This window comes from Lepidochelys olivacea, assembly GCF_965140295.1.
Source record: "Lepidochelys olivacea isolate rLepOli2 genome assembly, chromosome: 10".
Classification (NCBI taxonomy): domain Eukaryota; kingdom Metazoa; phylum Chordata; order Testudines; family Cheloniidae; genus Lepidochelys; species Lepidochelys olivacea.
In genome coordinates, this window is record NC_140420.1 from 17,698,715 (window position 1) to 17,722,243 (window position 23,529).

At 41.7% G+C, this 23,529-nt stretch overlaps 1 protein-coding gene across 1 annotated transcript; it reads left to right on the forward strand.

Moving 5' to 3' along the window:
• Positions 1–1,232: 1,232 nt before the first annotated feature.
• GPRC5B (G protein-coupled receptor class C group 5 member B) lies at positions 1,233–20,970 on the forward strand. Its single transcript, XM_084641813.1, has 4 exons — positions 1,233–1,409; positions 11,605–12,618; positions 19,338–19,450; positions 20,842–20,970. The coding sequence occupies exons 2-4, from the start codon at positions 11,613–11,615 to the stop codon at positions 20,884–20,886; spliced, it is 1,164 nt and encodes a 387-aa protein (XP_084497939.1). The 5' UTR covers positions 1,233–1,409; positions 11,605–11,612; the 3' UTR covers positions 20,887–20,970.
• The last annotated feature ends 2,559 nt before the right edge of the window (positions 20,971–23,529 follow it).

Genomic DNA, 23,529 nt, shown 5'->3' on the forward strand with positions numbered 1-23,529 from the left:
CCATAAACAAGCAAAAATCCCCCCACAATATAGTGTGGTTGCCATTTATAGGGGCTTTAGTGAATCATACTTTTCAACTAGTTTAAAGGGGAACATAGTTTCTGCTTGATATATTCTCCTGGAATACCATATTATCACTGGGGATGTCTGTGTTTCTCTGGAGGGCGCGATTCCTAGTGAAGCAGGCGCCCTGTCCCATTCCCACGCATATCAACATGCAGTGTGGCACTACTAATCAAATCCACCTTCAGATGGATTACTACTCTGTTAGAGTGTAAACCCAAGGAGAGTGGGAGAACATAGCTGATTAGGCTGCCTCTTCCAGAGGTAGGAGGCAAATTCTGAAGACTTCCTGAAAATCTCTTTTGACTGACTCTAGTGCATAAAGGCCTGGCTCTTGAGTTTTTGCTGCCCTGGGCAAACTAGTAAATATCACCCAGGCAAAACAAGTCACTAAACATTTTTCTGCCCTTAATGTTTAGCTGCCTTCAAAGCTGGTGGCTGCTGTGTAGTTGCATTTGAGAAGACTCTCTGCCACTAAGCATGTCACTGCCAGCCTGTGCTGTAAGAGAGTCTCGCCTCTAAATATTAGACTTTTTCAGATGTGTGTATGTCTAGACTACATGTCTACATTATGCATATGTACCAGTATGCATCGGGGTGTGCATTTGTGTGTGTATATGTGCAGCTCTTTGATTCTATCTGTGAATTGATACTGCACTCCTCAGTGTAGCATCTGCACGTGTGTATATTCTGTGTGATGTGCATGAAGCTCCTCTGTTTGTCCCACATAGACCTGTGCCTGTGAATAAGTGTACGCCTATGAGTGCATGTGTTGTCCCTGTGTGTCCATCACCCTGCCTGTGTGTTGTGCATTTGTGTATGTTCATGAGTCTGTGTTGCCTTTCACGTGGGTATTGTGGGGGGGGGGGGAGGAATGGGCACGCCTGGGTCACCCCTGTGTATTGGTGCACTAGGTGGGGGTAGGTGTGTCACTCCACAAATGCATGTGTGCTACACACGTGTAGCGTGTGTCCCGTCCCTCCTGCCCATGTGCCGAGCGGGAAGGCGACGGCTTCCCCGAGGCAGTCGCGGCGGGGCTCGGGCGGGCTGCGAGCAGGGCCGCGCTGGGAGGGGGCTCGGCCGGGGCGGGGCAGCCGAGGTGGGAGGGGAGCTGTCAGCCCCGGCGGTACCGCAGCGGAGCTGTCAGCGCAGCCCAGAGCGCGCCGAGCCTCGCACTGTGCGCACTGCCGGGGCGGGCGCTGCTGCGCCCTCTGCACGGCGGGTCCCGGCGCTGGGCTCCGCACCCCGTCCCGGGGCCGCTGGGCAGCAATGGGGCTTGCCTGCGGGCTGTGAAGGAGACCGTCCCCCGCCGCCCCGTGCCACCGACCGCCGGCGCCGGCGCGCGAGTGAGTGCGGGCAGCCCCCCGCCACGGCCCGGCGGGGGCAAGGAGGGCGAGCCTTGCGCGGGGGTGGGGGGCCTGGGACCGGAGGTGAGCTGGGGCGGGGAGAGAGGGAACCGGGGGAGGGGGGCGAGCCCTGGGATGGGGGGCGAGCCCTGCAACCGGGAGCGCGGGACGAGGGAAGCTAGCGCGGGGCGGGAGGGCGAGCCCCGGGGCGGGGGAACCGGGCGGGCCCCGGGGCGGGGGAACCGGGCAACGCTTCGAGCGAGCAGGGGGCCGAAGGGCAGGAGCACGGGCTCGGGGTAGGAAGGGACAGACGGGGGCTGAGCAGTGAGGCGTGTGGGGCAGCCAGAGGGACAGAGCAGCCCCTGCAGGGTGGCGCATTCCCAATCCCATCCCGCCCTGGCCGGGCCAGCTCAGCTCCGATCAACCCTTCTGCGCCCTCCCTGCTGGGCTCCTGCTTTGTTTGGTGGTGAGTTTTTTTTTGGGGGGGGGCGGTTAGAATATTTCTAATCCTATTTGCAAAGGACACCCCCCCACACACGCCGCTTGCAGCTCATTTCGCCGGGAGCTGCTGATACATAACACCCAGGCTGCTTTCTGGGCTGTGCTTTATAGCCCCGCCGCCTTTGGCGCGGGACACAAGTTACCAGCGTGGGGGGAAAACAGGTTGGTGGAAGGCAAATCTCCTGCGCCGGCTGCCCAGCCTCCGGGTGCTCCCGCTCCCCCCAGGAACTGGGGGAGGCGGGGGGGCTCAATCGGGGCTTCTCGTCCCCGGGATTCCGCCTCCCGGCGTGGGTAGGGGCGGCCGCCGCTCCGTGCAAATAGCAGGGGACACACAAGGGAGCTTCTCGGAGCTTGAGCAATGGAGGGCAAGAGCCTTGCTGGTGGGTTGCGGGAGCTGAGCCTCGGTAATGGGGGGAGGGGAACCACGATCCAGCGCCCTGCTGCAAGCGAGGGGGCCAAATGCACCTGAGTCAGGGGGAGAACAGCTGGATTAGTGGGTGGGTTAGGGGAGCCAGACAGTATTTCGGGGGGGGGGGCAGGGAGGGAGGAGGGAATCTGTCTCGCGCTCTACCCAGAAGGGCTGGAACAAGGCGTATAGTGGGTGTGCGAAGAGCCATTGACCCAAACTGCAAACCTATGATGGAAACCACCCTGCTACCCCTAGTTCTAGCATGGCTAGAGGCATGGGTGCTGAAGGGCCAGGGGGTCCCAGGCTCGCTGGTGCTTGGTACGGTGGAGCCTTTGGAGGGGTACGCTCAGGCTCCCCGTGTTTGGAGGTGCCTGAACCTCAGGAAGACATTGCTCACTGTGTGCTGATTTAGCGTTTATACGTGAAGATATTTCACAAGCGAGGGGCTCTCTCCACCCGCAGCCCGGGTAACCCCAAACGCTAGAGATTGTAGAAGACAAACGTGACAGAACTGCAGCCCCGGCTTTCCTCTTCTGCGCCTCTGCAGCTCCAGCGGAATTAGCCTGCTGGCTGACAGCAGGCTGGCGATAGGACTGTGAGGGGGATTAGGTTGGATATAGGACAGGGAGGGGGGCTGTGTGCAGCTCTGGGGAAGGAGGCTGGAGCCTGAACTAGGGGGAAATAGTGCAAGAGTCTGGCACACTTGGGGCTGGGGGACAAAGGAAAAGAGGTTGGAGCTAGGACAGAAAGAGCAGGTGGCTGCAGACAGGGTTAAGGGGAAACTAGGGAGGAGGCAGCTGCATATAAGACTAGGAGGACAGGGCTGCTTGGCTCCTCTTTAGGGCTCCATTCCCCTTGTGACCTGAGCACTTTGGATGCTGCACCAGAGCCAGAAAATCTTCCTGCTGTTCTGCGGCTTGCTCCTGGTGGGAGCTAGAGGATAATTGTAAGGGATCTGGGTTGAATAGAGAAAAGCCCTTTGTTGGGTCATCCCCATCATTGCCTTTGTTGGGGCTGAACAGTATTTGTTTGGACTGTGGGAGCCCTGCTCAACTGGTACAGCTAATTGTATGTGAGTTGGTACCTTGTGCATGTTACAGTTCAAGCCCGCGGTTCTCAACCTTTTCAGACCACTGTACTTCCTTCAGGAGTCTGACTTGTCTTGTGTAACACCCCCCAATTTCACCTCACTTCAAAAATCAGACATCAAAACACAAAAGGGTCACAGCAAATTACTGAAAAATTGCTTGCTTTCTTATTTTTACCATAGAAATTATAAAATCAGTTGGAATATAAATACTGTACTTACATTTCAGTGTATAGAGCAGTATAAACAAGTCATTGTCTGAATGACATTTATAGTTTGTCCTGACTTTGCTAGTGCTTTTTAGGTAGCCTGTTGTAACACTAGGCAAATATCTAGATGAGTTGATGTACCCCCTTGAAGACCTCTGCGTACCTCCAAAGGTACACATACCCCTGGTTGAGAACCACTGGTCTAGGGCAGGGGTTGGGTGATTTGTTGTCTAGTTAACAGAAGATTCTTATAAATGTCATGCCCTTAAACAGCAAATAGGGACAGGGACTTAGTACTACTTTGAACCCTTTGTTTACACCTGATCTAATGTTTATCCCAAAGATAACAGGATTTCTTATGTCAAAGCACTTAGACTGGTAAATCATTTCTGCAGTCTCTATTCCTGTATGTATGGTGTTTTACATGTAAGTTGGCTGTGATGTACTGTATTTGCATGTAGTGGGGAGAATTTGTCAACATCAGTGAAATTGCAATTAATCTTTCTGTAACAGAGTGGAGAGAGACAGAGTCCATGATTGAAGTTTTTACATTAATAGGGACATTCCTAGAAGTAAAAGCCAGTAAGAGAAGTGATCAAGTGCATAATCACTTCAGTGCAAAACCCAGTGCTCCTTAGACCTTGTAATTGCATGTATCTAGACATGGATGGATGATGTGAAGAACACAACTGAAAGGAATTCAGAATATCTAGAGTATTAGAAAGAATTTCAGTTATATTCAGCACTGCAAGGTATTTTTCAGATACAGCAATAGTTATTCTACATATTCCTTCTTGAATGGAGTCACAAATTCTATAGCAGCTGAGGTGCTGAGCTCTAAAAAGCATTGTGTTATTATGCAGAGTAAGACTAAATCACAGCCTCATTTTTGCACACATTGCAAAATCTTATTATTAATTATTATTCTGGAAATACATCTCTTCAGCGTCTGATCTCAGCTTAGCTGTTGCTGCACTGTTATAAGTCCTGAAGCTTATGCCGGAGATCTGATAAAAGGACTTGGTACAAATCTTATGTTATGATTAATTTCTAACTCATAAGCATCTCTACACAATGCTTCATGGTGGTGGCAGCCTTTTCTTTGTGGCAGTATCAGTGACTAAAACTAATAGTGAGGAAATCAATCAATGTGTCACTCACCGCTTGCAGGACCGCCTACTGGCCATTCTGGGGATTAGCTCTGCCAGCTCATGGTTTCCCTCTGGTGATAACCTCTCAGTCTGCAGCCCTGCTCACTCCCAGATCTGCAGTCTCCCCTTCATGGCTTGGCCCTTCAGCCAGGTCACTAAAGTCCTCCCCTTCCAGGGAAATCACAATCTTTCCAGACCAGCTGTATGGCTGGCATCTCCAACATCCTGTGTCACTTCCCAGTGGTTGGTAGGGAAACCAAGGCCCACTCTCTGTACTGGATTCCAGCCCAGGGATCCTATAACAAGCAGGTGCTGTCCCTATGCAATCCTATCCCTGGCTGCTGTTTCCTTGGGCTTCTTCCTACATCACTGGTTCCTATCCTCTCTGGGTTTGCCAGCCTCAGAGTCCCTCCACTCAGAGGAGTCACTGCAGTCTACTTCCCTGCACACTCCTGTCCCCAGCCCCTTAACACTCCTCCCTCTTCCCAAGGCGTTAACTGCCCTATTTCAGCAGCAGCCTTTCCCAGCAACAGCCACCCTTCTCTGCAGGCTGCTACCTAGCTGTATACAGGCCCTGCCTGTTCCTTTAGTTAGGGCTTTCTTCTCTACCTCCATTCTACTAGGTTTATTGGCCCATCTGGCCTCCATTAACTCCATCCACTCCTGTGTGAGGTGGACACCTCATCAGGCCATGTAAGACAGAACAGGATTGGTAGCTGTACCCCATGCTTTTATATAGGACTCTTCTTCCTGTTCAAATTTAGACAAGTTGGATGTTTTTACAAGGGTATTCTCACATGTAAAATGCATTGATTTTTAGAAGTTTAAACAGTTTAATAATGGTACATTATATAGCTATTTAATGTAGCTGAAGAACTTTATTTAGGTTGGGAAGTGTTGGTGCAAGGGGTGTTTTTTTGTTTGTTTTTTAAGTGTAGAGCACTGTGGTATCTTTATGTGAGCTAGATTGGCCAGATGCTCAGCTGAAGTCAGCTAAGGATCAGCTCAACATCTGTAGTTGTGGAAGTTCAGCCTGACCAAAGCATTATTTAAGATTCTTAAATGTAACAACTTTTCGAAGATAGCTTTTAGCCCTTCAGTCTCCTTTTAGCTGTTTAGAATTATGCTTTGTAATTGCTGGAATGGCTTGGTGTCCACCATTCCTCCTGTGAATCATATACTGGGACCAGACTCTACTCTCAGTTAAAAACAATAGAGTTAGTTTTGGTGTAACTGAGATCAAAATTTGAGCCTGTGTTTCTGGATATTCAGGCCCTTCTGATTTTGTTTGTGTGGGGGTACAGTTACTCTCTCAGAGAGGTATTGGAAATATATTTACTGAAGAGTCTAAAATATAGTGTACGTATTTCTTTTTCAGGTGCCCAGGGTTCTACGCTGAGTTAGACTGATGGCATGAAATTTAATTTTGGGGAAGGGTCAGTTAAAAATAATTCTACAATAGGTTTGCTTCTGTGCTATAACTGCCCCATTGAAAGATGTTTTTCCTTAGGCTACTCCAACTGTGTTGGATACTCTGACACTACCTGTGTCTATAGTGGATGTGGTTTTGAAATCTCCCAATGTTGCATAATTACTGATGCAGTTTTCTCAGTGGTAGCAATGGTGGGAGCACTAATGTAGATAGTGCCCTGTTTTTATTTATTTATTGAATTTTAACCCTGAGCTCCTATAACCCTGCTCAGAGCAGGTCTACACGGGTGTTAGTGCAAGAGTGGAAGATTTCCCCCAAAAAGTCCAGTGTAGACAAGGCCTCTTTGAGTCTGCCCACTACCGCATGGTTGTAACACAGGTTGGTTTGGTTTATCCAGTGTGGGCACGGTTTTTGCTCCTTCCAAAACAACCCTCTTGCCAAAAACATGTTTTAGACTTCCCATTTGGACCCATCTAAACTACAAAAGAAAACAGGTAAGGACTCTGCCATGTCCCTATACTATAACATGAATTTTTCGTGTCTGGTAGAGCTCTGTAACAATGTCAGGGACAAAATTTTAGCTGAGGTTTTAGACTGATTATGAAATGCAGTTAAGGTCCATTCTACACTGCAAGTTGTAACCAAGTTAGGGGCCAAGTGTGCTGTCTACCCTGTAAGCACAATCATGCAATTTAACCTGTTTACAAGTCCTTTGGCTTATAAGCATGTTTGGGACTGCTTTTAGACATTGTTACAAAGCCCAGTGTGGACAGGACCTCTGATAAGACTCAATAATACAATACACTAATGCACAGCTACAAAATGGGGAATAACTGGTTAGGCAGTAGTACTGCTGAAATGGATCTGGAGGTTATAGTGGATCACAAATTGAACATGAGCCAATAATGTGATGCATTTGCAAAACAGGCTAATATTCTGGGGTGTATTAATAAGTGTTATCTGTAAGACACAGGAGATAATTGTCCCATTCTGCTTTGCACTGGTGAGGCCTCAGCTGGAGTATTGTGCCCATTTTTGGGTGCCACACTTTAGGAAAGATGTGGACTAATTGCAAAGATTCCAGAGGAGAGCAACAAAAATAATGTTTAGAAAACCTGACCTATGAGGAAAACTTCAAAAAACTGGGCATGTTTAGTCTTGAGAAAAGAAGACTGAATGGGGGATATGATAAGTCTTCAAATATGTTAAGGACTATTACAAAGGGACGGTGATCAACTTCTCCATATCCACTGAAGACGGGACAAGAAATAATAGACTTAATCTGCAGCAAGGGAGATTTAGGATAGATATTAGGAAATGCTTTCTAACTAGAAGGATAGCTAAAGCCTGGAATAGGCTTCCAAAGGAGGTTGTGGAATCCGTCATTGGAGGCTTTTGAGAAACAATTAGACAAACATCTGTTAGGAATACTTGGTCCTAGCTCAGCTCAGGGGGCTGGACTAGATGACCTCTCCAGATCCCTTCTAGCCCTACATTTCTGTGATGCTACAATACTGAAACTTGACATGAAAAAAACTCCCAGCACCAATCCCAAACTTTTCCCTAGTTGCTGTTGTAGATATTGTGGAGCTTTCTAAAGAGAACAAATAAATATCTCCATATTATAGTACACAACTCTCCCAGAAGTCACTACTTAAAAAAAACTCTCAATAGAGTTTGATGACTCTGGCTTTTTCTGAGTTTGATTTTGCTGGAGACTTCCTTCTCCAAAGAAACCTACCCCTTCCTGTATGGGAGATAAGAATATCCAAATAGGAACAGGAAATAAATGATTGGCTGACAATATGACTGATTACCCATGGAGTACAATCTCCATGGAAACAGACTGTCCTAGAATAGCTCAATCACATGAGGATTACATGACATGAATAAGGTAGCCAGAACTGGAAAATATCTCAGAATTGGACCTACTTGTATTTAATTCATTACCCTCAGGTCTTTGGAGAGCAACTAATCAACAAAGCTAGAATTTAAACCAATTTAGTATATGTGTATTCTAATTTGGATGCAATGGAATAATGCACATTTAAAGTGATCTTAATTTAAAGGGCAGTTTATCATATTCTTTCCAAACCCAGCAAACTTCAACCTAGAGTGAAATCTGAACAATGATCCACATGATCCATTGCTTGAATTTAGTTCCTGTGGTTTCCAATATTGCACAGACTCCTTTAAAAGTGGATTTGCTCACGTTGTTGTAAATGGGAGTTGAGGTGCTCAGCACTTCTTAGAATCGGGCCCTTTAAGAATTGTGTGTCTCAAAACATGTTAACCAAGTAACTATGACTTTTGGCTTCTGGCAAAGTTAATTACAGTAGTATGTTTTCTGTGTTTCAGTTACACCCTGGATTGTATTAATGCCTCTGCAACTGTAGATATGGAAGCCTCTGATCTACTATTGATCTGTTTTTAAATCCTGATTGGTAACCCTGCCTTTGCTACTTATGCCTGCTGAATTTAAACATGTAATTAAGTGGGTTTTTTAGTTTTGTTTTTCAACCGAGTGCAATGAACCCCAAAATGTGTTTCTTCTTCACTCCTGTACCACTGAGGACATTACCATTAAACACATGTACATTCTACACTGTGATTCAAGACTACTGAGCAACCTAGAGTAGTAGTCAGTGAGCTATCACAATTGTTCAGGAGCTGATCCTACATCTCTCAAATTGAATTGTATCTGGCCTAAATTTGTTAGTGCCAGCTATTCACCTTCCAGCATGGCTTGGCTCTAGAAGCATGGTTTGAGACTGATCTGAATTCTCAAAACCAACACTGGCGGCACTAATGGATTATAGGCATGAAATATCCCACGGTGTCTGTTAAGATTTCCTACCTGCCTCTGTATTTTATTCTCTGCAGTATGAGTTTAGTAGCGTTCTTTGCCTGGTGCGTTTGGATATTTAGTAGCCCAACCAGATGCCTGATCCAGCAAACTTACTCCTGTGAGTAGTGCTTACTCGGGTGAATAGTCCCATTGAAGTCTGAGACTTTATTGTATAGACTGCTCGTATGTGGAAGGGATTGTAAGATTGTATTCAGAATAGGTCCCCTTTTGATTAATTCCACTTTCATACTCCAGTGAATGTATCCAGTGTAACAACTGTTCAATTTAAAGGTAAACCTAGTTTATTGGATACTAAATTCCTCTTGATAGGGACTTCACAGATCAAGTGAATGGGTAGGGGACTCAAACATTATAAAAAAACAAATTCTTTCTACCAATCAATTAAAAAAACCCACAGTTTAGTTGAAAAATAATCATTAGCCCTTGTGGTGTTTCAATACATCATTACTCAAGTTAAGCCCATTTGTGTGATAACAGCATCTTAGGAACACGTCACAGAATGATGGAGGTAACCTGTTATTCCAGTGAGCATTTCAAGATAGTTGTACACTTTGTTTTGTTTGTCCAAACCATATTACTTAATTGTAACCACATTACTTTTTCATATTAATTTTTTACATTACGTATTTCTTCTTTATAGTACAGATGAATAGAAAAAGCATTGTGCTTCTGTATTAGTATATTTACTCTCCTGGTACATCAAACAGAAAATGTTGTTATTCAAAATCTTTGATCTTAGCAGGGACCTAAAATGGACATTGTTAATGACTCAGGGTAGTGGAATGAACATTAGTTTTTAAAACTGCTTGATATGTCCATGGTTACAGCTTTGATCATTACAGTAACATATAAACTAAGAAATCACAGCTCTTACGTTTAGTAATCACACGCTATTGTAGTCTGATGATAGTTATTGCAGTAGTAGAATTAAAAAAATATATAACTTTGATCATTATATTCAATTTGATAACATTTTATAGTTACGTTAGTCCTTTTCCAAGTCATGTCAACTTATTTTCAGGTCTTCAACTAGCTGTATTTCTGATCTGCAAAGTATCTGTACAAATTTGCCAGTTTGGGGCTATTTGCCTGATTCTTAGGAAATCTGTCTTTATCAGTAGTTTGTTTTTTCCCTTGAGTTACATGTTCAATATGCCACATGGTGATATGCTGGTGCACAAGTAATGTAATAGCTTACATTTATATAGTGCTTTTATACCAAAGGATCTCAAAATACTGTGGGCTTATCCTTCAAATGCTTGGTCATGTGAATAGCCCTTATCACATTAATAATGCCACTGAAATCAACAGGGCTATTCCTGTTAGGGAATCAGGCTTCATATATGATCCATATTGGACACTTTTTACCCAGCCATTGAAGTACGGCCATCACTGGAATGGAATGCATGTTTTAAAAATGACAATTTTTTTAAACAATTATTTTGTTTTAAGAAGGCATGAAAATGAAGACCACTATTTCTCTAAAACTGCAGGGAGAATTTAGGTAGGCAGCATGTAACTAAAGGGAATTAGAAACTTTTGGTTCTGCTGGTGCATTTGTGTGTAATATGACTGGATATGTTGTCTTATAGAGAATTTAAAGTTGTTTACTTTGAGGATGCAGAGACCATGATGTTCCATTTTTGTTGTTTCTCTTGTTGGGTGGCTTTATATTTGTTAAGGAGAATGACTCATTCTTCTTTGTTCAGTTGATTATTAATGCTGCATGTGAGCAATGTACTTCTGCCATAGATAACTTTTGTAGTTAAGTATTCCCTGCAGTAAATGCAGAAGATCTCCGTGTGGGAAGGAATATTGTGTGAGGAGATGCAAACTGAGCAGAATGAAATTTTAACCCAACACGTAGAAACATGAGGGAAAAAAAAGTATTTAGTTTTAAATGCATACTTTATGTTCCTTGTATAAACAGTAACAATAGAGCAAAAGACTGGATCTGATTTACCTTAGACCCCCTCTGAAATGGGGGAAATTCCATGGAAGGTAATGGTCTTACACAGCTGTAAAATCAGTGGCTTGATTCTGGTATCACTTATATTGATATTGAAATCAGGCCCTGTGTTTATATAACAGGCAGTGTAATTTATACACATTTCATTCTCATCTTCTCTAATACATTTGATTATTAAATAAACACAGGTACTTTATCATTCATTGCTTCATAAATAATTCCTTTCAGCAATAATAAAGATTGTATTTGAAGCTGAATCCAAGTCCTGCATTTGGAAATATCTTCACATTATGTAAAAACAAAATGGAATTATTTTTAATCCAGCAGGACAACAATAGTTTTTATGGCTTAGGGAAGCAGTTGAGGCTGAAAATCCAGTGCAAATAAGAGTAAACATGTTCCTTGACATGAACAATTGAAACAAACTACTTCCCATGGTGTACAAGCTGTGCTTCCAGTTAAAATGAGATCTCGAAAGGTACTGTGTAGTAAATGATGTTTTCTAAGGAAAAGCTTAAGCACAGTCAGCTAAAATAAACAATTATTTTGTCACTTTATCTTATCTCAGACAGAAAAATGAAAACCCACCCAGCCATCGTTTTCCTCCTCCTCTTCGTCGTCAGTTATGGCTCTTCTGAAAACTCAAGTACGTCCAGAGGGTGTGGACTGGATCTTCTCCCCCAGTATATTTATCTGTGTGACTTGGATGCCATTTGGGGAATAGTAGTGGAGGCAGTTGCTGGAGCAGGAGTGCTGACGACATTGCTGTTGATGCTGATTTTGCTAGTGCGGTTGCCATTCATCAAGGACAAAGAGAAGAAGAGCCCATTGGGAATGCATTTCCTCTTTCTCTTTGGGACACTAGGACTGTTTGGACTGACTTTTGCATTCATCATACAGGAAGATGAAACAGTATGTTCCACTCGAAGGTTTCTGTGGGGAGTTATCTTTGCGTTGTGCTTTTCCTGTTTGCTAGCTCAAGCCTGGAGATTGCGTAAACTAGTTCGACATGGTAAAAGTCCATCTGGCTGGCATCTAGCTGGCATGGCAATCTGTCTTATGCTGGTCCAGGTCATTATTGCAACGGAGTGGCTAATACTAACCGTTGTGAGAGATAAGAAGCTGGCCTGCAATTATGAGCCAGTGGATTTTGTTATGGCTTTGATTTATGTTATGTTCTTGATGATGGTTACCATGGGAGTCTCTCTGTTCACCCTGTGTGGAAAGTTTAAGAAGTGGAAGAAAAATGGAGGATGTCTAATTATAACTATTTTTTTCTCGATTCTAATTTGGGTAGCTTGGATAACTATGTACCTGTTTGGCAATACTGAACTGAGGAAAAAAGACAAATGGAATGACCCCACTCTTGCCATTGCACTGGTGTCCAGTGGTTGGGTGTTTGTTATTTTTTACGCTATCCCAGAAGTTCATTGCACCATTCTTCCATCACAGCAAGAAAACACACCCAATTATTTTGATACTTCGCAACCAAGAATGCGTGAAACTGCTTTTGAGGAAGATATACAACTTCCTCGGAGCTACATGGAAAACAAAGCCTTTTCAATGGATGAACATAATGCAGGTAAGATTTTCCTGTATAAAGGACCCATACTGGTCTGTCTGTCTAATAAGAAAGAAAAGAAAATGTATACATTTGCTCAAAGATATTTGTTTTAGAGGTTGTTCAAAATGCCAGTTTTTCCACCCACAGAGTTCTTGTTCTTTTCAAAATTTCCCATGAAATTTAAATATTTTTGCGATGTTTCAAAAACTGTAAACTGAAAAATTCCAGAAGTGTGTGTGTGTGTGTATGTATGTTTATTTCAACTGTGGGCTTTGTTTCAAACAAATTATTTTAGTTTTCAAGGAAGAGTCAAATGAATGGCAAATATTCAGTTTTCATTTGGAAAGAAAAAGGCCACTTTCTGCTGAAAAAAGTTTCAGTAGAAAATTTGTAATTCGCTCTAATTGTAAAGATTAAGCTACAAGTAAAATATTTCCCTAATAATAGGACCTGAAGTTCACCAGAGGAAATTGAATTTATTCATGCTTCTTGCTCACTCTGCCTGAATTTTTTCTCATTTATACAAGCGTAAATAGGTAATAACTATTGAGATCAGAAAAGGAGTACTTGTGGCACCTTAGAAACTAACCAATTTATTTGAGCATAAGCTTTCGTGAGCTACAGCTCACTTCATCGGATGCATACTGTGGAAAATACAGAAGATGTTCTTATACATACAAACCATGGAAAAAATGGGTGTTTACCACTACAAAAGGTTTTCTCTCCCCCCACCCCACTCTCCTGTTGGTAATAGCTTATCTAAAGTGATCACTCTCTTTACAATGTGTATGATAATCAAGGTGGGCCATTTCCAGCACAAATCCAGGTTTTCTTCCCTCCCTCCCCTTTTTTTTTTCCTACACACACAAACCCACTCTCCTGTTAAGGAGTACTTGTGGCACCTTAGAGACTAACCAATTTATTGGAGCATGAGCTTTCGTGAGCTACAGCTCACTTCATCGGATGCATACCGTGGAAACTGCAGAAGACATTATATACATACAGAGACCATGAAACAATACCTCCTCCCACCCCACTGTCCTGCTGGTAATAGCTTATCTAAAGTGATCATCAAGTTGGGCCATTTCCAGCACAAATCCAGGTTTTCTCACCCTCCGCCCCCCCCCACACAAACTCACTCTCCTGCTGGTAATAGCCCATCCAAAGTGACCACTCTCTTCACAATGTGTATGATAATCAAGGTGGGCCATTTCCTGCACAAATCCAGGTTCTCTCACTCCCTCACCCCCCTCCAAAAACCACACACACAAACTCACTGGTGATGATCTTGACCAACTTGATGATCACTTTAGATAAGCTATTACCAGCAGGACAGTGGGGTGGGAGGAGGTATTGTTTCATGGTCTCTGTGTGTATATAATGTCTTCTGCAGTTTTCACGGTATGCATCCGATGAAGTGAGCTGTAGCTCACGAAAGCTCATGCTCAAATAAATTGGTTAGTCTCTAAGGTGCCACAAGTACTCCTTTTCTTTTTGCGAAGACAGACTAACACGGCTGTTACTCTGAAACCTGTCACTCTCCTGTTGGTAATAGCTTATCTAAAGTGATCACTCTCCTTACAATATGTATGATAATCAAGGTGGGCCATTTCCAGCACAAATCCAGGGCTTAACAAGAATGTCTGAGGAATGGGGGTGGGGTGGGGGGCTGTAGGTAGGAAAAAACAAGAGGAAATAGGTTACCTTGCGTAATGACTTAGCCACTCCCAGTCTCTATTCAAGCCTAAGTTAATTGTATCCAATTTGCAAATGAATTCCAATTCAACAGTCTCTCGCTGGAGTCTGGTTTTGAAGTTTTTTTGTTGTAATATTGCAACTTTCATGTCTGTAATGGCGTGACCAGAGAGATTGAAGTGTTCTCTGACTGGTTTATGAATGTTATAATTTTTGACATCTGATTTGTGTCCTTTTATTCTTTTACGTAGAGACTGTCCAGTTTGACCAATGTACATGGCAGAGGGGCATTGCTGGCACATGATGGCATACATCCCATTGGTGGATGTGCAGGTGAACAAGCCTCTGATAGTGTGGCTGATGTTATTAGGCCCTGTGATGGTTGCCCACATATCTATTCAGGGGACCAGTTGGCAACGGGCTTTGTTGCAAAGATAGGCTCCTGGGTTAGTGGTTCTGTTGTGTGGTATGTGGTTGCTGGTGACTATTTGCTTCAGGTTGGGGGGCTGTCTGTAGGCAAGGACTGGCCTGTCTCCCAAGATCAGTGAGAGTGATGGGTTGTCCTTCAGGATAGGTTGATGATGCGCTGGAGAGGTTTTAGTTGGGGGCTGAAGGTGACAGCTAGTGGCGTTCTGTTATTTTCTTTGTTAGGCCTGTCCTGTAGTAGGTGACTTCTGGGAACTCTTCTGGCTCTATCAATCTGTTTCTTCACTTCTGCAGGTGGGTACTGTAGCTGTAAGAATGCTTGATAGAGATCTTGTAGGTGTTTGTCTCTGTCTGAGGAGTTGGAGCAAATGCGGTTGTATCGCAGAGCTTGGCTGTAGACGATGGATCAAGTGGTGTGGTCAGGGTGAAAGCTGGAGGCATGTAGGTAGGAATAGCGGTCAGTAGGTTTCCGGTATAGGTGGTGTTTATGTGACCATTGTTTATTAGCACTGTAGTGTCCAGGAAGTGGATCTCTTGTGTGGACTGGACCAGGCTGAGGTTGATGGTGGGATGGAAATTGTTGAAATCATGGTGGAATTCCTCAAGGGCTTCTTTTCCATGGGTCCAGATGATGAAGATGTCATCAGTATAGCGCAAGTAGAGTAGGGGCTTTAGGGGACGAGAGCTGAGGAAGCGTTGTTCTAAATCAGCCATAAAAATGTTGGCATACTGTGGGGCCATGGGGGTACCCATAGCAGTGCTGCTGATTTGAAGGTATACATTGTCCCCAAATGTAAAATAGTTACGGGTAAGGACAAAAAACTTTGTTTGCTTGTGTCAAAACCACTTGGTTAGCAAAGGCTGGTGCATGAAGTGCTCAGCATTCTTGGGCCACAAAATAACTGATCATACATTAAATACATGCCTTCTTTCACAGAAATGGGTCCTAAAGTTCTTTTCTGATACTATATACATAATGTGCCTGGTGCTTTACAAACAAGTATAAAGACAAAGGCTCTGTCCTGCAGTGTTTACATTCTGGATTGAAAATGTGTAGACCAAGAATGAAAAGCAACTGAATGGATGCTTTACAAACTGTACAGGCCATGTAAGGAGGAGTAGCTTTGTTTGTCACAGAAGTGCAACTCGGGTGAAATATGGCAACTGTGTAATGGTGTACAACACCTGTATGCAACATTTTAGTTGACAGGAAATGAAGAATAATAGATCCAATTGAAATCACAGTGAAATTGGCCTTAAATGACTATTCAGGGGGACAGCAAAAATTGATTGCCTAGCAGAGACAATCAATAGCTAAAACCTGAACAATATTCTAGAGGAAAGGACACAGGGATACTTATGTGGCTGCTTATGGCAGAGAGCTGCCTGATGGAGACCCTTAGCGCAGTTTTAATTCTAGCTGGGTAAGAAGTAGGTTGTATATTTTTAAGGAACCAGTAGCAGATGGTGTCATCGCTGTTCTTTGGTTTCCTTATTGTTAAAGCCACTAAGCATTTTGGACCTGATTTTTTCCCTCCGACTCAGCCCATTTCATACTGGGGTAACTAGAATTACTTCACTGGAGTTCGCAAAAAGAAAAGGAGGACTTGTGGCACCTTAGAGACTAACCAATTTATTTGAGCATGAGCTACAGCTCACTTCATCGGATATGAAGTGAGCTGTAGCTCACGAAAGCTCATGCTCAAATAAATTGGTTAGTCTCTAAGGTGCCACAAGTACTCCTTTTCTTTTTGCGAATACAGACTAACACGGCTGTTACTCTGAAACCGTTCACTGGAGTTGTTAGAGACTAATTCAGACATAAGAGAACACAGAATTGGGCTGTTTAAATAGAGAGGTGATGATATTACTGTACTGTATTATGTTTCTCTAAACAAAAGCCCACTGTTGTAATGATTGTTTTGTCTCTGATAATAGCTCATCTTAAGTGATCACTCGCCTTACAGTGTGTATGATAACACCCATTTTTCATGTTCTGAGTGTATATAAATCTCCTCACTGTATTTTCCACTGAATGCATCCGATGAAGTGAGCTGTAGCTCACGAAAGCTTATGCTCAAATAAATTTGTTAGTCTCTAAGGTGCCACTAGTACTCCTTTTCTTTTTGATATTTACATGGTGAGGATTTGTAAACTTGTTAAATCTTCCAAATATATATACTTTTAAAATGGGCCATTTATCTCTGTTTAGAGATTCTAACATAGCTCAGCCAAGCTGATCCCTACTGTTGCAATCTGCTCTGGACTGGGTGTTTCCTTAATAAAATAGTTATATGCATAATTTTTTCCCTAGAATCATTAAATTGTATTATTTACTATAGCCTAAGCTGCATAGTGACATTTTAAAATTTGGCATTATATTTGCAGTACAATCTTGTTAGGGAGGGAACTAGATTTTCCTATCTGATATCCCTGGTATTAGTTGTTATGATGAAAAACAAATGTTTGTTTGTGTCCTGTGGAGGTAAAGCTATGTCTTAATTAGAAACATAGTAGCTGCATTGCTTCAGTGTAGACACTCACTACAGTGAGGGGAGGGGTGACAGCTGGTCAACCTATCTTTTTAATGTATACCTGGCCTAAGGGTCACCTTGGAAGAGTATCTTGCATACATGTGTATTGTGAGAATGTTGGTAAAATACTTAGAATTTACACAAAACAGACAATGGTGATTAACTCCCAGCACTTCCAGCAAGTGAAATGTGTGGGAACTGAGCTACTCCTATAAGGAACACGGGATTTGGTTCTTACCCAAGTTTCCCAGACAATTTTAGATTTTTAATCTACAACTTGCCTATTGTTTTTAAAGTTTCTCCTCTGTTGTGTTAAAGACATACAGACCGAATGATTAGACAAATGCACAATTTAGGAATTACTTGCAGTAATAGGTTTTTAAAAAAAACTCAGACAGCAACATGAAATTTAATTTGACATTTTCCTGTTAAGATTTATTTGCAAATAGATATGTGAATTATATAGGCAGTAAAATAGATACGTAATACCTTAATTTCAAATGGTACACTGTAATAATCTGAAACTATTTCTTAGCGCATAGTAAATGCCAGTGTAAACATTTATGCTAAAACATTGAGAGAAGGCCAATTTATATATTAAAAAATATATATATTACTGATTGTGAGATGGACATGTTTAAAGGGATGTCTTAAATATTGACCTGTGAATAACATAATAATATGTAGTATTTAAATATTGCTTTTCATCCATCCCTTTTAAAGTGCTTTCCAGAGGAGGTACTAAGTATCATTAAAAACTAAATTTCACATATGTGTGTTTGCAGGGCCAGGGCCTAAAAATTATGTGTAATAAACTATTGTATGGTAAAAGATCAATATTGATCTTCATCTCTGTGCACAACTCCTATTGATTTGAGTAGCAGTAGACTGACGGCAGTATTCAGCCCTATGAATTATGATCAGTTTTAAGTCTTGCTGTACATATGGTGTGAAATTCTAGCTCCAGCGAAGTCAATGGCAAAAATCCCGTTGACTTCACTGAGGCCAGGATCTTACCCATTGACTGTAGCATTGTAACTTGAGTTAAATGGAAGAGGGAAATTCTAGTTCATGAGTGGCTGAAACTGGCATGTTTTGATCTACAACCTCATACCTATCAATAATAATACTGAGGTGTGGAACAACTGTAATGACACAGTTTAAATATACAAATGAAGGCATATTATCTGACTGCAGCTGAGTTCAGTGAAGCCTATTGTTCACCTTTGAACTTATCTGATAATGTATGCAAATCTCTGCTGCCTGACTGTCTCAGAGGTAAATAACCACACCTCTTAACTTCATCTCTCATTTAACATGTAAATATTAGAAGAAGAAAAATGATGCATTAAAATTCATGACTATCATAATGGAGAGATTACCAGATATTTCTGATCTAAACAGCATTTTCTTTTGCTTCAAGAAATCTTCATGATCAACCTATTCAAAAGCAATATTTGTGCAATATTTCTCAAAGTAACTATAGGAGATATTTGGAAAATCGTTATGCACTAGGCCCTCTGAAATAATGCTCAGGGGGTTGTGTTTACTGGCTCAAACAATAGTTTGCATGTCTTTTTTTCTGAATATGAGGAGATGTAGAAATGTTATTTTACTTTACCACTTAGTGTGTGGATACTTGATGGGAAACAGTAATGAAAAACACATCCGCAGTTATAACTGGGAGCTAAATTCTTTCTTCTTTTCTTGTGCCAAGCAGTTTTTCATTTTTTTTAAAAAAAAAGAGAGGAGTACCTTAGAGACTAACCACAAGTGCCACAAGTACTCCTTTTCTTTTTGCGAATACAGACTAACACGGCTGTTACTCTGAAACCTTTCATTTAAAAGTAAACTCGAAGATGCAACCCAAAATGTATAACTATAACTACAGAGGCAGAGTAAAAATGAGGGATGAAATCATGGCTTTAAGTCAATGGCAAAATTACCTCTGACTTCAGTGGAATCCAGATTTCACCCTAGATCACTCTTGTAATTTTTAAAAATATGTATTATTCTGACACATGAAAACAAGGGTTTGATTTGTTTGCATGAGAATAAAACTGTCTCTTGTTCTAAACACAGCTTTAAGAACGGCAGGATTTCGCAATGGCAGCTTGGGAAGCCGACCTAGTGCTCCCTTTAGAAGCAATGTTTATCAGCCAACTGAGATGGCAGTTGTGCTAAATGGTGGGACTGTAAGTATAAAAATGTGATAATGTACAGAGTCTTGGTTATACAGTGGGGAATGTGCAACCGCTACTTATTGAATGAACTTCTGAGTTTAGACTGCTTGTTCATATGAAAGAAAACACGCTATAAATGAAATGAAATCTCTAGTAGCAAGTATGCATGTAATGCTTCCATTCCCCTCTTGAGATTATTCAATTAAAAACATTTGGACTTCTTTACTTGGCCATTCAGTTTAGATTGAATGAACCAAGTTTTCTGCTGACTGTCCATATCCAGTGGCTCCTTTTGGATGAATGTAACACAGTGACAGTTAATAACTGTCTGATTTCTGCAAGTTACACTTTTGGTTACAGTCCAGTATATTCTTTGCAGCAAATAGCTGCTATCACATTTTCACTTCCCTTGTAAAATCTATAGTTTTCGCTATATGGTGAACACCAATTGAGGTGTACTACCCTTGGAAAGAAATACATAAGAGGGGCATGTAAAATATCTTTATGCTAATGTGAATTAATTTGCCTCAAACAATGGGTTGGCATGCTATTATTTGATAGATATACTGTTATTCAAGGTCATTGCAAGAATGGCTGAGAGATCTGATGCCAAACAGCCTCTTTAAATTTAATTCCCATTGTGTGTATAATTTGCACTTGAGGAATTGCATATAGTTCTCTCCTATTGTTAAGAAAAGGAGAATTTTCGCTCCCACATTTTCATGCATACCTACATGCTTCTTAAAAATTTACTCATGGGCTGGTTTACACTCATTTTAAATCATGAGCTGATTCCATAACTCAACCTGCACATTTAAAAAAAACCCACAAGGAAGCTGGTCTGACTGAAGATCTTTTGTTAAGTAAGTAGAGTTTGGATTTATTATAGGGAACAAGAGTTATTAGATCTCAGGATTTTCCTTTCCTGCATAGTACAGTGAGTGATACATCATGCAAAAGTGATGTAAATAAGCTCATTCCTTGTTCTCAGAATAACTTACAAGGCCCATAATGAGCACTATACTTTTGGGTGCCTGCATTAAACCATCCCTATATTCCCTTATACCAGAATAAGCAGCTTAGGGAAGAGGCAGTTTAAGGATGAAGGGTTAGAGAGATTTTTCTGGGGATAGGCACAAAACTTGTTCCTGGAGAATAAATTGCACAGTCAGTAAAAGATTATTACCTTAGACAGTAAAGCAAAAGACTAATATATACATATTCATCCCTTTTTCTTGTGGTGAGGTATGTGTATTGTACACACTGAAGATATGCTTTGCTGTACCATTTTGTTGTAGAACTGATAATGCTTTTACTACTAGACATGTAACGTAGCATATGTTAACACTGATTTCTGAATAGTCTGGAGCTCTTAGTTATGGGTTTATTATCCTTATTTCCAGATACCAACTGCTCCGCCAAGTTACACTGGAAGACACCTCTGGTGAAAGGCTATAGGTTCTAGAGATAAGAATCTTTGTTACAAATGTTATTCCCTGGCAGTGTGTCTTTCTAAGGGAGGAATCAATAATACCACAACAAAGCAGCCAGACATCCAGGAGCTTTGGAATCCTTGAGAGGATTTTATGTAAATGTGAATACTGTTGAACTGATGAGCTAATCACAAAAACAAAACTCTTCAAAATTCAAGATAAATTTAATTAAAAATAGAAATAGGCACACTTTGAAATGGAAGAGAGGACACTGCGCATTCTTAAATGTGAGATATAACCTGCCTGTAACTAGTGTGCGAGGCAAGCCTGATTTTGGTTGGTTTCCAGCTGTTTGCAAAAAAAACAACCCCCTCTCCTGCCCCAACTCTCCCATACCAACTTAATCCATGCTGCCATAAGAGATTGCCACAACAGTGTGAAAGTATGCAGGGTTTCTTCCTACTTTATTTTTTTTTCTCTTCAAGTGTCGTGAAGTGTCTTGGTTGCTTCATTATCCATCTCTGCTGTGAATGTCATCTAGGGTCATCGCCAGTCTCTGGCAACTAAATTACCATTAGTCAACAATGAGACATGATCCACTTAAGGGGGGTGGGGGAGGAGTATCAAATTTGGTTGTGGTGAAAGGAAATGACTGTACATGCTTCATGCAACTTTGTGAAGCATCTGTAGGACAAGAGTGAAGGCAGAGTCAGATCATCTCAGCAATGTAGAATCAGACACTGCAGTTCAAGATGCCCTGTTGATGCAGTCTTACTCCAGAGTAAAAGCAAAGAACCACGTGTTCTCAAACCCTCAAATTTTTTTACATATGTACTCTTGAGGGCACTAAGTCAAATTATGGAGGGCCAAGCTTCAGCAAAGACTCTTAGCTGAGGAGAGAATGTGGCTTGGGGTTGCCAAAAGGAGTCCCATAGTATGATGGATTAAAGGAAACCTACTGTATTACACAGAACTTAGTTTGTGTTCTGATGGCTGATCCTGTAAGGTGCCAAGCAAAAACTCAAGGGGAGGGGAAGGTACTGATCACCTTTCAGGAGGAGCTTTGTAATTTGTGGGATTGGACCCTCTCTTCCTAAAGTTGGAACTGGTGCTGTAACCCCTGCTCATGGGAGTAGCCCCATTGACTGCAATTGTTTGTACATCTTAATGTATTTGTGTCTTTTAATGCATAGCTAGTAGAGTCTCCACTCCTAGAGGTTCAGGGTTTTTGTGTTTTGGAGTTGGGATAAGGTAGCTTTGGGCTAAGGGTTTTTTTACCAAGGCTTATCTAGGCTATGTAACAAGTTCTTACTGCCCATTATTCTTGCCACTTTAAAGCAAATCATTCCTTTATTATTTAGCATTTAATACATATCAAACATTGAAAGCATCATTGTATCCTCATTGTTTGGTCAACATTACTCCTAGCTTTCCTAGATACTAAAAGCAATTGTTTTTACATGAGGGTGTGGGTTATGTATAAGGGTGAAATTTTGCATATGTTGTAATAAATATATATATATTCTATTTTCAAATGAAAAATAAAATTATAATATACAAAGAAAACTGAATAGCTCAGTAGCTTCACAGAGGGACACTATTTGTTGCATACCACAAAAAGAAAGATAAGCTGTTTATTTTTTTAAAAGGCTCCCTGTTTCTTCTTGTACATCATTTCTACACTAAACAGACCTAATCCTGTAGTCTTGTACTCACATGAGTAGGCCCTATTGACATCAAGAGGTCTAATCACTGGTGTAAGGGCTGCAGGATCAGGCCCTAAGCATTACATACAAGATATATTTTGTCATTCTTGCCATGATCACCTTATAGGGTTTTATTTCTAACAGCCCTTCTGGTTCAGGAACCATACTTTTGTCATGCATGATTAAAGGAACATGTTAGATTCATATCTGATGTTCCCAATAGAGGCAAAGTGGAAGCATGTGCTTGCTTTTAAGAAAAAAAAAAAGTTTTAGTCTCTTGTTTAGGTAACTAGATTGTCTAAGAAACTGAGTAGGCTAGAGGTGGATATTGCATGCTATCCAGTAATCTAGAAGTACCTCTAGCTGTTAAAGTCGTGAGCAGATAAAATATTTTTGATAATTAATGGTTACTATCCCAGAAACTGCATAATTTGGAGTAATATAAAACCTAGTGATGTATGTCTGCAAAAGTTTCATTTTAAAACATCAGTTTTAAAAATGTTAAATTCTCTGAAAAGGTCTTTACTGTAAAAATGTATAAGATGACCATGGCATAAACGGGAGGGCAGCTTTCTTTTAAAAGATTCATCATGCTACAGCTGAGAAGTATACATTCAATACTATATACATTTTATAGACCTTAGATAAATTCTTTCCATGATAGTTATTTTGTAAACGTTTACGTGGTGTTCAGTTTTCTAGATGGGAATGGATTAACAAATTAAGGGTCTAGTCCTGCTCCTTAGGAAGTCAGTAGGAGTTTGAGGCCCTAAGCACAGACCGGGCTAGATCCTGCAAACCTTTGGTCACATAATCAGTCTAGGGTTGCCAACCCCCGAGGATTGGCCTGGAGTCTCCCGGAATCAGCACGACTCTCCAGGTGATTATTGAAAGCAACCCAGGAGATTTTAATAGGCTATTTTAAGAAAATTACATCACCTCATGTTGGGGG